This window comes from Mytilus edulis, chromosome 10 (genome assembly GCF_963676685.1).
Source record: "Mytilus edulis chromosome 10, xbMytEdul2.2, whole genome shotgun sequence".
In the NCBI taxonomy this organism is placed as follows: Eukaryota; Metazoa; Mollusca; class Bivalvia; order Mytilida; family Mytilidae; genus Mytilus; species Mytilus edulis.
In genome coordinates this window covers 76,729,758-76,748,542 of record NC_092353.1, presented here as the reverse complement: position 1 = coordinate 76,748,542, position 18,785 = coordinate 76,729,758, and the positions used below count along the sequence as shown (strand labels likewise).

Here is an 18,785-nt window from a genome sequence, read left to right as displayed (position 1 = left end):
GATACTTTTGGTATCCCTAATCACTTATGTGTGTTATAGAATGTCTAGTTCACTAATTCAGATATCAAACAAATATTGAATGGTGATAAACTAATTTTTTTGTTCATGATTGTGTATTAAAATAAAACAACATTTTATCATTTCTTTAAAAAAAAAAAGGAGATGTGGTATGATTGCAAGTAAGATTTACAATTATCCACTAAAGTTTGAATGAAATGTAAGCAGTTTTATGTCAACATTACCTGCCAGTAGTGAATTGAAGCAGCAAAACTCTGTTCTCTTGACTGAAATTTTCAACAATTTCCCAAAACCACTAAAAGGAGAAATATTTATTGAAAAAAATAATATGTATACACATTTGCTATTTATAAGAATATATGCCTAAAAAATAATACTTAAAATCAATGGCATCACATCAATTGTCAACAAAATATTTTTTCTGTTTATCATGACAATTTCTTTTCTAATATCTGTGAAAGCATGAGTACATTGTACCATTAAACTGACCACATCATCTAAATAAGACAAGGTTGTAAGTTCAAATTTTGGTCAACTGAATTTCCTTGGCAAACTTTAGAATTATATATAATAAGTAATGTTGAAAACTCACAGTATACACGAATGAATGATGCTAAATTGATTAAATTTTTGATATTCAAAATTTGACTCTATTAATCTTACTACGATATTTTTTTAAAATTTGATATGGGTGCAATAATTTATTCCTATTTACTTACAGTCTTAAAGTGAATTACTTCCATTCAATATACAAAATTTTTTAAGCTAACTGTCCAAAGAGCACCTATATAATTATGTCCCACTAACCTGGATAACTGGAGACTGTCTATCATAGCCATTGTATTCTGTATGATTCTCCCAGTCACCGATATCTATTTCTGGTATACCTGACAACATTAACTCCTAAAATAGAACATAAATACAGTAAATCATCATTGTCTATCTTAGCCATTATATTCTGTATGTTTCTCCCAGTCACTGATATCTATCTCTGGTAGACCTGACAACATTAACTCCTAAAATAGAACATAAATACAGTAAATCATCATTGTCTATCTTAGCCATTATATTCTGTATGTTTCTCCCAGTCACTTATATCTATCTCTGGTATACCTGACAACATTAACTCCTAAAATAGAACATAAATACAGTTAATCATCACTGTCTATCATAGCCATTGTATTCTGTATGTTTCTCCCAGTCACTGATATCTATCTCTGGAATACCTGACAACATTAACTCCTAAAATAGAACATAAATACAGTAAATCATCATTGTCTATCATAGCCATTGTATTCTGTATGTTTCTCCCAGTCACTTATATCTATCTCTGGAATACCTGACAACATTAACTCCTAAAATAGAACATAAATACAGTAAATCATCATTGTCTATCATAGCCATTGTATTCTGTATGTTTCTCCCAGTCACTGATATCTATCTCTGGAATACCTGACAACATTAACTCCTAAAATAGAATATAAATACAGTAAATCATCATTGTCTATCATAGCCATTGTATTCTGTATGTTTCTCCCAGTCACTGATATCTACCTCTGGTATACCTGACAACATTAACTCCTAAAATAGAACATAAATACAGTAAATCATCACTGTCTATCATAGCCATTGTATTCTGTATGTTTCTCCCAGTCACCGATATCTATTTCTGGTATACCTGACAACATTAACTCCTAAAATAGAACATAAATACAGTAAATCATCATTGTCTATCATAGCCATTGTATTCTGTATGTTTCTCCCAGTCACTTATATCTATCTCTGGAATACCTGACAACATTAACTCCTAAAATAGAACATAAATACAGTAAATCATCATTGTCTATCATAGCCATTGTATTCTGTATGTTTCTCCCAGTCACTGATATCTATCTCTGGAATACCTGACAACATTAACTCCTAAAATAGAATATAAATACAGTAAATCATCATTGTCTATCATAGCCATTGTATTCTGTATGTTTCTCCCAGTCACTGATATCTACCTCTGGTATACCTGACAACATTAACTCCTAAAATAGAACATAAATACAGTAAATCATCACTGTCTATCATAGCCATTGTATTCTGTATGTTTCTCCCAGTCACCGATATCTATTTCTGGTATACCTGACAACATTAACTCCTAAAATAGAACATAAATACAGTAAATCATCATTGTCTATCATAGCCATTGTATTCTGTATGTTTCTCTCAGTCACTGATATCTATCTCTGGTATACCTGACAACATTAACTCCTAAAATAGAACATAAATACAGTAAATCATCACTGTCTATCATAGCCATTATATTCTGTATGTTTCTCCCAGTCACTTATATCTATCTCTGGTATACCTGACAACATTAACTCCTAAAATAGAACATAAATACAGTTAATCATCATTGTCTATCTTAGCCATTATATTCTGTATGTTTCTCCCAGTCACTTATATCTATCTCTGGTATACCTGACAACATTAACTCCTAAAATAGAACATAAATACAGTTAATCATCATTGTCTATCTTAGCCATTATATTCTGTATGTTTCTCCCAGTCACTTATATCTATCTCTGGAATACCTGACAACATTAACTCCTAAAATAGAACATAAATACAGTAAATCATCATTGTCTATCTTAGCCATTATATTCTGTATGTTTCTCCCAGTCACTTATATCTATCTCTGGAATACCTGACAACATTAACTCCTAAAATAGAACATAAATACAGTAAATCATCATTGTCTATCATAGCCATTGTATTCTGTATGATTCTCCCAGTCACTGATGTCTATCTCTGGAATACCTGACAACATTAACTCCTAAAATAGAACATAAATACATTAAATCATCATTGTCTATCATAGCCATTGTATTCTGTATGATTCTCCCAGTCACTTATATCTATCTCTGGAATACCTGACAACATTAACTCCTAAAATAGTACATAAATACAGTAAATCATCATTGTCTATCATAGCCATTGTATTCTGTATGATTCTCCCAGTCACTGATATCTATCTCTGGAATACCTGACAACATTAACTCCTAAAATAGAACATAAATACAGTAAATCATCACTGTCTATCATAGCCATTGTATTCTGTATGATTCTCCCAGTCACTTATATCTATCTCTGGAATACCTGACAACATTAACTCCTAAAATAGTACATAAATACAGTAAATCATCATTGTCTATCATAGCCATTGTATTCTGTATGATTCTCCCAGTCACTTATATCTATCTCTGGGATACCTGACAACATTAACTCCTAAAATAGAACATAAATACAGTAAATCATCATTGTCTATCTTAGCCATTATATTCTGTATGATTCTCCCAGTCACTGATATCTATCTCTGGAATACCTGACAACATTAACTCCTAAAATAGAACATAAATACAGTAAATCATCATTGTCTATCATAGCCATTGTATTCTGTATGATTCTCCCAGTCACTTATATCTATTTCTGGTATACCTGACAACATTAACTCCTAAAATAGAACATAAATACAGTAAATCATCATTGTCTATCATAGCCATTGTATTCTGTAAGATTCTCCCAGTCACTTATATCTATCTCTGGGATACCTGACAACATTAACTCCTAAAATAGTACATAAATACAGTAAATCATCATTGTCTATCATAGCCATTGTATTCTGTATGTTTCTCCCAGTCACTTATATCTATCTCTGGAATACCTGACAACATTAACTCCTAAAATAGTACATAAATACAGTAAATCATTATTGTCTACCATAACCATTATATTCTGTATGATTCTCCCAGTCACTGATGTCTATCTCTGGGATACCTGACAACATTAACTCCTAAAATAGAACATAAATACAGTAAATCATCACTGTCTATCATAGCCATTGTATTCTGTATGATTTTCCCAGTCACCAATATCTATTTCTGGTATACCTGACAACATTAACTCCTAAAATAGAACATAAATACAGTCAATCATCATTGTCTATCATAGCCATTGTATTCTGTATGATTCTCCCAGTCACTGATGTCTATCTCTGGTATACCTGACAACATTAACTCCTAAAATAGTACATAAATACAGTCAATCACCACTGTCTATCATAGCCATTGTATTCTGTATGTTTCTCCCAGTCACTGATGTCTATCTCTGGGATACCTGACAACATTAACTCCTAAAATAGAACATAAATACAGTAAATCATCACTGTCTATCATAGCCATTGTATTCTGTATGATTCTCCCAGTCACTGATATCTATCTCTGGGATACCTGACAACATTAACTCCTAAAATAGTACATAAATACAGTAAATCATCATTGTCTATCATAGCCATTGTATTCTGTATGATTCTCCCAGTCACTGATGTCTATCTCTGGTATACCTGACAACATTAACTCCTAAAATAGAACATAAATACAGTAAATCATCATTGTCTATCATAGCCATTGTATTCTGTATGTTTCTCCCAGTCACTGATGTCTATCTCTGGAATACCTGACAACATTAACTCCTAAAATAGAACATAAATACAGTAAATCATCATTGTCTATCATAGCCATTGTATTCTGTATGTTTCTCCCAGTCACTGATATCTATTTCTGGAATACCTGACAACATTAACTCCTAAAATAGAACATAAATACAGTAAATCATCGCTGTCTATCATAGCCATTGTATTCTGTATGTTTCTCCCAGTCACCGATATCTATCTCTGGAATACCTGACAACATTAACTCCTAAAATAGAACATAAATACAGTAAATCATCATTGTCTATCATAGCCATTGTATTCTGTATGTTTCTCCCAGTCACTGATATCTATCTCTGGAATACCTGACAACATTAACTTCTAAAATAGTACATAAATACAGTAACTCATGTTTTGTTTTAATTAGAATTCTGTTGCCATAGAAACCAAACTCATTCATATAATTTTGTTAAGTAATATCAAAAATTATAAAGAACATCTCTTCAGTGACATACAAAATATAAGAGTATCTCTGTCACGGGAATTTATTTCCTGAAATATGTAAAATGCATTAATAGTTTGGACTAATTATCTTCCTTTAACAGGAAATATAAGGTAAAAAATTCAATGTAACTAATATTGAACTCCTTAAGGTGGTACATTTACCAAATACCTTGACTAAAATTAACTTGGCTCGTTCATGAAATTTTGAAAAATATTTACTTTGACTATTTGACAAAAATATTAAAAAAAAAAAAAATTGAACCACACACTTTGTCGGAAAAACTTCATTGGATATATAGCAGTTTGTAAAACACTAGTTTTGATCATTGACAAGCTTAATATAGAATGTGTTTAAATCATTTAGCTGATTTTACAGAGTTATCTCCCTGTAGTGTTTTGTACCACCTTAGTTTTTTTCCTTCTCTAAATCAAATTGAAAGTCATAATAAATAAAATATAACCTCAAAATTGAAAATTTGTATGTCTCTAGATTTTTCTGTAATAAATGATACTAACCAGTTCATATTCATCAAACATTTGTATAAGTGATTGGGGAATGTACTGATGGAAACCAGATAGAAAGCTATTTATCTGTGGCTGTATAGCTCTTGTCATTCTTAATTCTGTTACTAGCTGAGCGTACTCTGTCTGCAATACCATATAATAATTCTATATTGATGATGTTAAATTGAGAACCTATTTATCATTGGAATTTCTGTTACAAATTGTACTAAGCAAATAGAAATTGCATCAATCATGTTCTGCATAAAACTCTCTACCTACTTCTTTGTGCTTTTGTATGTAAGCATTTCTTTTCAATATGATAAATGTCTTTGAAAGACTAGATGATTGATATACAAGTGTAAATTACTAGGTGATATCTTCATCATTAGTTTCATGCATATTGGGTGTTTAAAATAATTGTTTACCAAAGTTGCAGTCACAAGCATTGTAATAAAATTATATCTAGAATTAGGCAGCCTATGCAGTGAATCACTCCATGCATTTATATAATTCCATAGCTCTTACAAGCTCAACTATACCTTATTTTCCTCTGTCACTGTTATCTTACTGCCTCCTGGTTTTAGTTCTACTTCCTGCATCACACCAAACACATCAGTCTCAACAGAAAATGTTAAGTCCAATCCTAAGTTGTCAATGTCATGGTCAAGTATCCACTGTTATATAAAGTCAACAACCGTTATGGGAAATTATTACATTGGTTGCAATGAATTCCATTAATTTCCCAGTGAAAAAAAAGACATGATAATTTCACATGTAAAACAAACGTAGTTATTTCACTCCTCTGATGTCATATAACAAAAGGCATTGTCAAGACGTCAGATCAAAATAAATTGTGAAGGCTTTGAAATAGATATAGTTCCTTACATTTTCTACTTTAATTTTAGAAAAAAAGCAATTTGCCAATGTAATCAAAAGAATAACATATCATAGATTCAAATATCAAAAAATATTCAACTTGTGACAGACAAATGACAGAACAACACTGATAATTAACTCATATATACACTACTTGCATCCCTGAATTTAATGGGTTCTCAGGTCACTCGTTGAATATTTTTTCTTTTTGAATTCTTCTATTAGCTATAAATTTTTGTATGAATATCTTTATAATGTCTCAGATAGCTATTCAAAATTTACCCTACGAAAATCATATTTTATCTATCGATATTTTTGGTTAAAACAACAGAACTTATCAATGCATTTGTTATCTTTGTTAAAAATAGCTTTGCAAGAGAAAAAGTAAAAGTTCCATACTGTCACTGGTTTCTAGTATGCCATATTAATGGCATGAAACCAGGTAATCAGTTACTGTATATGATAGCAAGTTTTTCAAGAGATATCAAATCTTTCTTCTGTTAATTGTTTCATATTCTTGATTGATTAAAGGAAAATATTTTGAATAAAACACATACTTGTAGATTTTTAGCATAGTCAGGATCAATAGATGCCACATCTGTATAGTTCACTGGAATACCTACAAATTAAAGGTCAAATTGTACATATGTTTTTATTCCTGTTTGTTATGGGAATAATAATATACTATCTAAAATAGTCAGATATCCTAGTGTTTCAATCTGTTGTTTTATTCAATTAGAATGTGCTGAAAGATAGTATGGTAACTTGTGATGCTTTCTTTGCGCAATGCCTGAACACTTGAGGTGTCTACTTCTTTTATAGGAGTACCACGATGGGTATCACATATGGAACAAAATCATTTTTCTCTTCTGGAGCACCTGGGATCACCCTCTTTTTTTTTAACTCAATCTTTAGTTTTCTAGGTTGCGTTTTATGTAGTTTGTTTTTTCATTGTTTTTTGGTTGTTGCCTATCACATTCATATTGTCAGTTTGTTTTTGACTTACCAGTGAAAATATCACTGTGGTATCTTTTGCCTCTCATTTTTCAAAAGCAAACATTTTTTTTAAACTACCCAAATGACATTAACCAATAAACCTATATTATGATAAGAACAACTTTTCAGAAATTTTTGTTTGTAAAGTCTTACAACTTCCTATTTGAATTTTTATTCAATTATCACGGATGAAACTTTAAAGCATTCTCTTACATTCTAAACTACAGGCCTGGTTTCTTTCACGAGGTTTAACTTACAGTTAATCAAACTTACCAAGGATATGTTTATAGAATGATCTGGTAAAGTAAACATTGATTAACTGCTTGTGATAGAGACAAAGTCCTAAAATTTGTCCTGCAAATCTAAAGTAGTTAAGGTGGTCTGGATTAATAGCTGAGTTACTGTTTGGCTGGAATGTACTCCCTAAAAAAGATATTTTCGTAAAAGAGTAAAAAAGAACTCCTTAAAAAGATATTCACACAATAATAGGATGATAATGTAATTTTGTGCTAAAAAGTACATCTTAAATATATATCAACGTACATAATATATGTTGTCATGTATTAATGCATACATTATAAGAACCATCCATTAATATAATTATAGAGTATTTAGAACTTTTTTCCCAGTCCCTCCTGTACATGTGTTCTTTTTCAGGTATGCACTTGTTTCATTTTTTCTCTCTCAACAAGACCTTGGAAAAGTATTTCTATACCAAGATCTAAATTTGGTGACAGTAGTGTTTGGTGTAAAAAATGGTTCCATCTTTGAAATTCTTGTGCTTCTTTTACAACATTAAATTTATAGATCTGACATTAAGTATTTCTGAAATCTTAAAAAATTTATAGTCTAAATGACAGCACATCTCCTTATTTTTCCTCATAACTATTTGCTAAGGTCTATTTGGTCATGTAGCAATTGAAGTATTTAAACATTCATAGCTTTCAAGTTTTTCCTTATGAGCGTTCTTGTTGATGGTAGATCAGAAGAGTGCTGTAATTTGGACATTTAAAACATAAACGGTTATCTTAAAAAAATATTAAACCATTTATCTTTAAGCCTTAAAATATTTACATACCATCTGCTGACTGGGTAAACAATGCATAATCTGGATTTAGGATTTCTTTAGATAAAACATCAAACCATTCTCTCACTACTCCCTGCCCCTACAATTAATCAAGTAAAAATAATGTTTAATGATTAAGATATCCCATTTGATTTTTTATTTCATGGCCATTGCATTTAAATTTCTTTATCAAGAAATGGTATTACTCTATTTATTTCACTTGACTGGGCAGAGTTTAACGGATTCGCTCACAATAAAACAGTCCATCTATAGATAGGTGTTTTAGGATAAACTCATCAATGAAGTGCCAGTCATTGTTTTGTAAATTCCTTTGATGACACTGATAGGTGATTAAAAATCAGAAATAGTTATAACGGTAATCATCCTTGTCACACACATCTTCAAATAGACTGTCCTTATGCAAATTAAAACAAAAGCTCCGCCCGATCAGTTGAAATAACATTGGTAATACTGGAGAGCAAGTTATGAATTCTTATCCTAAGCAATATGCTTGTTTCCAATTGTTAACTTTCTGATCTAGTGTTTGGTTTTAATTGGTGTCAGATGGCGGGCTCCAGATAGCCTACAAAACATTTAAATGACATAAGAATTCAGAGAATAGTAAAAGAGTATTTCTGGTAATGGAAATGATATGTATCATAGGTATTCCTTTGACATTTAGACAAAAACCAGAGTAAGAAATTTTGTTGTTATTCATTCATATTCTTAATGTGAAAAAATAAACACATATAAAACCTATTTTTTGGAAAAAATTGATATATTTATGACATTTAAAGATTTAGAATTTAACAACAAGAATATATAATTAAAGTTACAATAATCAATATTACTTATCTGACGTAAATATTTAAAAACAAATTTTAGATCTACAAAATATTTTAAAGAGAAGTACAAAAGATGGATTACAAATAATCCAAATAATATAAGTACCATGCCCTCTTCACCATCAAACTTTAACGCCAGTCCTTTCTTCAATTTATCAGGATTTTCTTTAAGCACCCTATCACAGCTACTGTCAAATATTCTTTCTGTTCATAAAAAAATAGGTACGGTAATCAGTTTTATAAACATGAAATCATTATGTTTTGTACACAATTCCAACATTCAATATATGTTGTATAAGAGACATATGGAAGACGTTACTTTCTAGTCATGAAATAATAATAAAACAAATCTGGTAAGGAACACCCCTTCGTTACACGATGATATTTTTTATTTACAAATAAACATAAAATTTAACTAAATATTTCTTTTCTAATAACTAGTTGTGGTTTGTGTATTTGAATAAACAAATATGTGTACTTAAACTTATCATATTAGCAACATAATATAACTTAAATATGCAATGCTATTGTAGTCATCTTGATCAATCAATTGAATAAAAATAATTTTACTCATCAAATTATTCAGTCTTTGCTTTATTATTAAGCTGTATTTAAATTAATTAAGAAAATATGGAGGAGGGAGTAAAAATAACAAAAGATAAGATTATTTCCCTTTTTTAATATAATTTAGCAAAACACTACCTCTATTTATAAAGAGAATGTCCTGGTCAGTTGCTGGGATATATCCTTACCTCTATTTATAATGAGAATGTCCTCGTCAGTTGCTGGGATATATCCTTACCTCTATTTATAATGAGAATGTCCTCGTCAGTAGCTGGGATATGTAATACTTCACTTGGATTTTCATCATCGGATATATTCTGGTAAAACCATTCTCTTCTTTTCACGAAAGGCTGAGGAAAATTATTAAAATAATTGAATTAAAAACATTTTATCACAAATTTATGTTAAGTTTTTTTTCTAAAATTGAAATTTGAACTTGACTAGTATTTATTTTATTTATGTTGCATAATAATCCATAAGGTTGATTGGCAGAAGAAACAATTGGGAGGCATTCCGAAATTATATCTCATTTTCAAATGTACTTCATCATTACAGTACATGCTTCACATTATAACAGTACAACAGCTCATAGGAAACGAACAATCAAATTGATATAACTTGTATCCTAAAATGTAAATATAATGAACTAATTCTTCTTTTTGAATCAAATACAAGCTAAAGGTGAGATAATTTGGAAGTCTATAAAAAAAATTATTGTCGTCTTTGCTACAATAAAGTTTGATGTTCGCTGCTGTGTGATATATTTTTTTTTTTTGGTAAAAAAATGTATATATTAATTAGGAAATTAGTTTTCTCTTTTGAATTGTTTTGCATTTGTGATTTCAGGGACTTTAAAACCTGACTATGGGGTATGTTCTTAGCTCATTGTTGAAGGCCGTAATGTGACTTGTTAATGATTATTTCTGTGTCATTTGGTCTCTTGTGAAGAGTTGCCTTATTGGCAATCATACCACATCTTCTTTTTTATTTTCTATTTTCTAAATATAAATCATGCAATTCAAGATGGCAGCTAGTTCCTTTTTACTACCATACAACATTAATGCGGCAACATGTCTATAGAGTACTTATCTATAACTAGCATTGTTAGACCATACTGTTTGTATCAGATTAAGACACTGGTATTATACACCACTAATAGTTAAAAGCTGCAGCTTTGTATGTGACAATTTTCACTTAAAAATTAATTTGGTACTCTGCACAATTAGTTATACAAGCATATTTTGGGTACAACTTAATTAGACACTTTTATAGTGACTGTCATTAATGCTAAATATACAAATTTCCTTGAGCGCAATGTGGTGCCACTATTAATCCATCATTCTGTCCCTGCAGCATGTGCAGAATGTTTAAGAAGGACTATGAATCATTAGGAGCTGTCAATTATGTGTTTTTTTGGCATTACCTATACTTTTTGTTTGTTATATATGATACACATAATAAACATGAAGTTATGGTACCTGGAGTCACCTCTATGTCATTAGTTATCTGTAATACTGTAAATTCAAAAATTATTGAGATGTTTTTTATTATTGCAAAAAATGCAACAGGGTGATCATCGCAATAATTTAAACTCGCATTTTGAATTTTTTATATAGGAATTAAACTAGATTTTTCTCCATATCGCAAAAATTAACATTGCATTTTAGTCTAAAATGACAAAATCACAATAATACCTGCATGTCACTATTTCTTAAATTACAGTACTCATAGTCTCATATATATATATATATATATATATATATATATATATATACTAATTCATACCTGCAATTTAATGATATGTATAAACTGGGACATCAGTTCTGGACATTCCAATAAGAAATGGAAATGATCAAATATCACAGTAGTATTTCTGAAATATATCAACTGAGACATCAATTATGGACATTCAATAGTACATCAATATGGTGAAGTCTTAGGGACCCAACAAAACTATTTGACTTATTTTACATTCTAATCCTACAAGGTCCCAATTACATTATGTTGTTTCATTTCAAGAATGTATCATATATCCTCAGCCAGGAGTGTAAAGGAGGAATAAGTTTTGCAAGTATTTCAACACAATGAGGTTCTACTCTAACTGACTATGACCCTGCTACACATGTATCTGGCATTTTACTATATTTCTTTAATTATAAAAAAAATGCCAACATTATTTCATTAATGATAATAAATTTACAGTTTCAAACTAGGGTATCTGATGCAAAAACATATCTTTTAATGAATAATAATCAAATAATCTGATCTTTCAGTCAGTTATAGTAAAAATTCCTAAATTGTACTGCTTAAATGAATAGCATGTGTTCAACCATCTTAAGATATGCAAGAATTATTCTCATCATGTTATAGGTATCTTAATAATGTAAAACAAACTATATGTATGTTTACCTCTGAACTAAAGCTTTGAGCACCTTATTATGTTTACAAACAAACTCTATAAATCTTGGAGATGTAATCCTAAAATTAAAGTAAAAACTAATCATTTTTAAATAACTCAAAAGCATTTTGAAGTAAACAGACTAAAAAATGTCATGCATTTTAAAAAAAAAACTTTCAAGAAAATTTCTGCTTTAAAACAAAATGTCTTCAACAAAAACATACATTTTCTTCATGCAAACAATGCAGAAATTACAGTATACATTGTTTCACTCATTTAGATTCAAGCATCACTGAATAGCCTTCTGTATAGGAAAGACATGTTTGGCATACAAAAGTTTAACTTATTCTCAAGGCTACTTTTTAAAATTTTCACTCTATTGTTTGTATCTTGTTTGTGTTTTTTGTTGGATAGTAATTATACGACATCCCATTATTTTCATATATTTTTGGTCTTAAACAGTTATTATATAGATTTAGATATAAAAAAAACATACACACACAATAGACAACACCAACCCCTTATATTCAACTTCGTAGTTCCAAAGTAATAGATGTCCAAACTAATATCCATGGTCAAAAAAGCCTGATCTGGCCTTGAAAGCATTATAAATGGGAAGGTTAATACAGTTTTACTTGTGGATAAAAACCTCCACATTTCTTTCTGGACCAAATGTCATAAAACTGAAGCATAAAATAGAAATATATGCACACTCCAGCTGTCAACAGAATGTCTAAATGAGATTAGTGAGTAAATGGATACTTTAACAAATGTTGATATTTCTATTTAATATTTTATATGTTAATTTCTTGTACTGATTTGGTAATATAAGACCATGTGATATAAAAATGTTTACTCTAATTGAATATGATAAGAACACCTTACATTGATTGGGTATGACAGGAACATGTGATATAAAATGTCTTACCCTGATTGGATATCACAAGAACATGTGATATGAAGTATCTTATTCTGCTTGGGTATGACAAGATCATGCGATATAAAGTGTCTTATTCGGATTGGGTATGAAAGTACAAGAACATGTGATAAAATGTCTTACTCATATTGGGTATGACAAGAACATGTGATATCAAATGTCTTACTCTAATTGAGTATAACAAGAAAATGTGATTAAAATGTCTTACTCTGACTGGGCATGACAAAACATGTGATATAAAAAGTCTTACTCTGATTGGGTATGACAAGAACATGTGATATAAAATGCCTGTACAACACCACAGATCCTTGGTAATGTAGCACCAATGACATCCTGGTCCTCTAAACTCATATGTTTTAAAATTCCCTCAGATACTTGAAGTTTATCTTTACTACAGTTCACATCTGAGTACTGATTAACTGCCTTTTGTTGTTGTGGAGATGCATTTGAGGAGTTAGTGGTATTCATTGTCTTTGGATTTTCAGCTTGCTGAGATTCATTATCTTTTTCTGAAAGATTTGCCATCGATTGTCTGGGACTTTTCTGATCAAATTCTACTTGTAGTAAATTCAGCCAGTCTTCAAGAAGCTGCCATAGACTTTCTGCTGGCTGAAACATTTTATTAGAAAATTAACATTTTTGATTTAAAACACACAACATTATACATGTTATACAAATGAATGAATACCAGAATTTTATTTATGACATAGCAATGATGACAAAGAAAAAGCTGAACTAAGAATACATTGGGAATTCATTGTAGGGTCATGTTGATGTAGTGATTTTCTGGATTTACCTTCATCAGGAATGCTCAAAGCTGAAAATTTAAAAGCCAAGGACTATTAACTTGATGGACTTTCACTGTTTTTTTCGTCATGACACTTTTATTAACATACACTGTACATTCATAAATTTTTGGATGCCTTTTTTTTCCTTTTTTCTATGTTTCACAGTTGTTAACTAACAACTACAGGCTCTCAAGAGCCTGTATCGCTCACCTGACTCTACTTGGGTTTTTAAAATCATATCACCAGATGTTCCGCAGGGCGCAGCTTTATACGACCGCATAGGTTGAACTCTGAACAGTTGGGGCAAGTATGGACACAACATTCAAGCTGGATTCAGCTCTCAATTTGGATTTTGATTAAATAGTTGACACAGCATAGGTTTCTGACACAGAATGAATGTGGTCTAATGAACTTAAAATATTTTTTTTGCCTTTGAACAATTCACTACAAAGTTCAATTTTTCGGCCCCTTTTTCCTAAACTGTTGGGACCATAACTCCCAAAATCAAACCCAACCTTCTTTTTATGGTCATAAACCGTGTGTTTAAATTTCATAGATTTCTATTTACTTACACTAAAGTTATGGTACGAAAACCAAGAATAATGCTTATTTGGGCCCCTTTTTGGCCCCTAATTCCTAAACTGTTGGGACCAAAACTCCCAAAATCAATCCCAACCTTTCTTTTGTGGTTATAAACCTTGTGTTTAAATTTCATTGATTTATTTTTACTTATACTAAAGTTATCGTGCGAAAACCAAGAATAATGCTTATTTGGGACCTTTTTTGGCCCCTAATTCCTAAACTGTTAGAACCAAAACTCCCAAAATCAATCCCAACCTTCCTTTTGTGGTCATTAACCTTGTGTCAAAATTTCATAGATTTCTATTCGCTTAAACTAAAGATATAGTGCGAAAACCAAGAAAATGCTTATTTGGGCCCTTTTTGGCCCCTAATTCCTAAAATGTTGGGACCAAAACTCCCAAAATCAATACCAACTTTCCTTTTGTGGTCATAAACCTTGTGTTAAAATTTCATAGATTTCTATTCACTTTTATTAAAGTTAGAGTGTGAAAACTAAAGTATTCGGACGACGACGACGCAGACGACGACGCAAACATCATACCAATATACGACCAAAAAATTTTTTGTGGTCGTATAAAAACAGATAAAATTTGGCTACAAGGTAACAACACTTGGCCAGCACCTCATAAGGAAAGGACTATTCATGCTATGTTTGATTTCATTCAGTTCTGTGGTTCTCTAGAAGAAGACTTTTGTATGCATTTCCCATAGGGTCCTATGTTAAACTAAGCCCCCCGCTGGCAGCCATCGTGGATGATAGATCGCAGACAAAGTAACAACACTTGGTCAGCATCTCATAAGGAACATTCATGCTATGTTTGGTTTCATTCCATTCAGTGGGTCTCTAAAAGATGTCATTTGTATGCATTTCCCATAGAGGTCCTATGTTAAACTAAGTCCCCCCCCTGCTAGCGGCCATCTTGGATGGTGGATCAGCTACAAAGTAACAACACTTGGTCAGCACCTCATACGGAACATTAATGCCATGTTGGGTTTCATTCCATTTAGTGGTTCTCTAAAAGAAGTCATTTGTATGAATTTCCCATAGGGTCCTATGTTAAACTAAGTCCCCCCCGCTAGCGGCCATCTTGCATGAAGGATCAGCTACAAAGTAACAACACTTGGTCAGCACCTCATAAGGAACATTAATGCCATGTTTGGTTTCATTCCATTTAGTGGTTCTCTTAAAGAAGTCATTTGTATGAATTTCCCATAGGGTCCTATGTTAAACTAAGCCCCCCGCAAGTGGCCATCTTGGATGATGGATCAGCTACAAAGTAAAAACACTTGGTCAGCACCTCATAAGGAACATTAATACCATGTTTGATTTTATTCCATTCAGTGGTTCTCTAGAAGAAGTCATGTGTATGCATTTCCCATAGGATCCTATGTTAAACTAAGTCCCCCGCTGGTGACCATCTTGGATGATGGATCGGCTACAAAGTAACAACACATGGTCACCACCTCATAAGGAACATTCATGCCATGTTTGGTTTCATTCCATTCAGTGGTTCTCTAGAAAAGTCATTTGTATGCATTTCCCATAGGGTCCTATGTTAAACTAAGTCACCCTCTGGCGGTTATCTTGGATGATGGATCGGCTACAAAGTAACAACACTTGGTCACCACCTCATAAGGAACATTAATGCCATGTTTGGTTTTATTCCATTTAGTGGTTCTCTAGAAGAAGTCATTTGTATGCATTTCCCATAGGGTCCTATGTTAAACTAAGTCTCCTGCTGGTGGCCATCTTGGAGGACGAATCAGCTACAAAGTAACAACACTTGGTCAGCACCTCATAAGGAACATTGATGCCATGTTTGGTTTCATTCTCTTCAGTGGTTCTCTAGAAGAAGTCCTTTGTTATCATTTCCCATATGGTCCTATGTTAAACTAAGTCCCCTGCTGGCAGCCATCTGGGATGATGGCTCGGCTACAAAGTAACAACACTTGGTCACCACCTCATTAGGAACATTCATGCCATGTTTGGTTTCATTCCATTCAGTGGTTCTCTAGGAGAAGTCATGTGTATGCATTTCCCATAGGGTCCTATGTTAAACTAAGTCCCTCGCTGGCGGCCATCTTGGATGATGGATCGGCTGCAAAGTAACAGCACTTGGTCACCACCTCATAAGGAACATTCATGCCATGTTTGGTTTCATTCCATTCAGTGGTTCTCTAGAAGAAGTCATTTGTATGCATTTCCCATAGGGTCCTATGTTAAACTAAGTCACCCGCTGGCGGCTATCTTGGATGATGGATCGGCTACAAAGTAACAAAACTTGGTCAGCATCTCATTAGGAACATTCATGCAATGTTTGGTTTCATTCCATTTAGTGGTTCTCTAGAAGAAGTCATTTGTATGCATTTCCCATAGGGTCCTATGTTAAACTAAGTCCCCCGCTGGCGGCCATTTTAAATGATGGATCGGCTACAAAGTAACAACACTTGGTCAGCACCTCATAAGGAACATTGATGCCATGTTTGGTTTCATTCCATGGTTCTCTAGAAGAAGTTCAAAATGGAAAAAGTTAACGACTGCGACGACGGACGATTACGACAGACCACGGACGCCAAGTGATGAGAAAAGCTCACTTGGCCCTTCGGGCCAGGTGAGCTAAAAATGTGAGATTATTTTTTATAATTTTTGGTATTATCGGGAGCCAGACAAGAAAAGCTATCAAAATTCAAAATGTCACTCTTTGTATAGAAAAAATCACAATTTTCACAATAAACAAATCAGTGCAAAAGTTTTTCAATTAACAGCTAGTATATCATTTTGTCTATATTATTCACTGTCACCAATAGTTCATGTGATATAAATAATCAAATAACCTTGAATATCCTTATAGTTTTTGGTGAGACAGGTGTGACCCCATTGGCTACAGCTGACTGTATGGAAGATGTCATAGACTGGTACACTGATGTGTAAAGTTTACATAGAACTCTGACACAGGTCAACAGTACAGAAACATGGACTTCAACATTACTAGATAAACTGTAAGCAGAGAATAACATAGACTTCAACATTACTGGATAAACTAAAAATAAGAATAAACATAGTATAAGTTGATAATTTAAAAGGATTCTTCCACTTGTAAATATGCTCCCGTCAACTTCCACATACAAATGCAGAATTCCAGTATTTTAGAGCGTTCGATGATTATAAGCATTGTATATAAATTTCATAACATTTGGTTGAGGCAAACTGAAGTTCATGAACTGAAACAACAGATTCAACATTTTTTTAATTTATAAAGGGTCATAACTCATGAATGGTAAAAGTGATGCCACCCAATTTCAAACATAATCAGTATTTCGGGGTCATATGCATTGTGTTGTAAGTTTCATAATATTTGGTTGAGGCAAACTAAAGTCAGAGAACTGAAACGAAGAATTCAGCAATATTTATGTTTATAAAGAGGAATAACTAACGGATGGTATAAGTGATGTCACCTTATATCAAACTTGATCTGTGTTTAGTGGTTAAAAACATTGTGTAAAAGTTTTATAACATTTGCATGTTTGATGCAAACTAAAATTAGAGAACGGAAACCAATTTTGGGGACATAAAGATGGACAAATGTGACAGATAGGATGAACAAGGTAACACTTAATGCGGGGGCATAAATAACCACTTATTCATAGCCCAATTGCTTTCTATGTTAAGTCTGCATTTTGAAGAATAAATGGCTACTTTGCCTCAAGTTCAAAAACAGTGGCAGTCAGTCATGTCATTTATAGAACTATACCTTATCCTGTCTTGTATGGCAGTCAACCATGTCAGTTATAGAACTATACCTTATCCTGTCTTGTATGGCAGTCAACCATGTCAGTTATAGAACTATACCTTATCCTGTCTTGTATGGCAGTCAACCATGTCAGTTATAGAACTATACCTTATCCTGTCTTGTATGGCAGTCAACCATGTCAGTTATAGAACTATACCTTATCCTGTCTTGTATGGCAGTCAACCATGTCAGTTATAGAACTATACCTTATCCTGTCTTGTATGGCAGTCAACCATGTCAGTTATAGAACTATACCTTATCCTGTCTTGTATGGCAGTCAACCATGTCAGTTATAGAACTATACCTTATCCTGTCTTGTATGGCAGTCAACCATGTCAGTTATTAAACTATCCTGACTTCTGTTGGATAATTCAACATACTTAGAGTGCACTGGTTCCTGGATTTTCGGTTGTACAAAAAACTTCTGAACTGAACAGTA

General features: G+C 32.2%; 1 protein-coding gene across 2 annotated transcripts in view; it reads right to left on the bottom strand.

Annotated features, from left to right (window-relative positions):
* The window catches only part of LOC139491931 (E3 ubiquitin-protein ligase HACE1-like), a 428,049-nt gene that overhangs the window by 362,354 nt on the left and 46,910 nt on the right, over positions 1 to 18,785 (bottom strand). Inside the window, exons 12-24 of one of the 2 annotated variants that reach the window (XM_071279876.1) lie at positions 17,391 to 17,553; positions 13,436 to 13,794; positions 12,260 to 12,328; positions 11,636 to 11,723; positions 10,089 to 10,200; positions 9,393 to 9,490; positions 8,454 to 8,541; positions 7,649 to 7,798; positions 6,937 to 6,998; positions 6,043 to 6,177; positions 5,516 to 5,647; positions 826 to 921; positions 243 to 313 (exon numbers count right to left, since the gene is read on the bottom strand). The exons of the other annotated variant lie outside the window; for it this stretch is intronic. Of the exons in view, the coding sequence (XP_071135977.1) occupies positions 243 to 313; positions 826 to 921; positions 5,516 to 5,647; positions 6,043 to 6,177; positions 6,937 to 6,998; positions 7,649 to 7,798; positions 8,454 to 8,541; positions 9,393 to 9,490; positions 10,089 to 10,200; positions 11,636 to 11,723; positions 12,260 to 12,328; positions 13,436 to 13,794; positions 17,391 to 17,553 (1,623 nt within the window). The remainder of the gene's footprint in view (positions 1 to 242; positions 314 to 825; positions 922 to 5,515; positions 5,648 to 6,042; positions 6,178 to 6,936; positions 6,999 to 7,648; positions 7,799 to 8,453; positions 8,542 to 9,392; positions 9,491 to 10,088; positions 10,201 to 11,635; positions 11,724 to 12,259; positions 12,329 to 13,435; positions 13,795 to 17,390; positions 17,554 to 18,785) is intronic. 2 annotated transcript variants of the gene reach the window in all.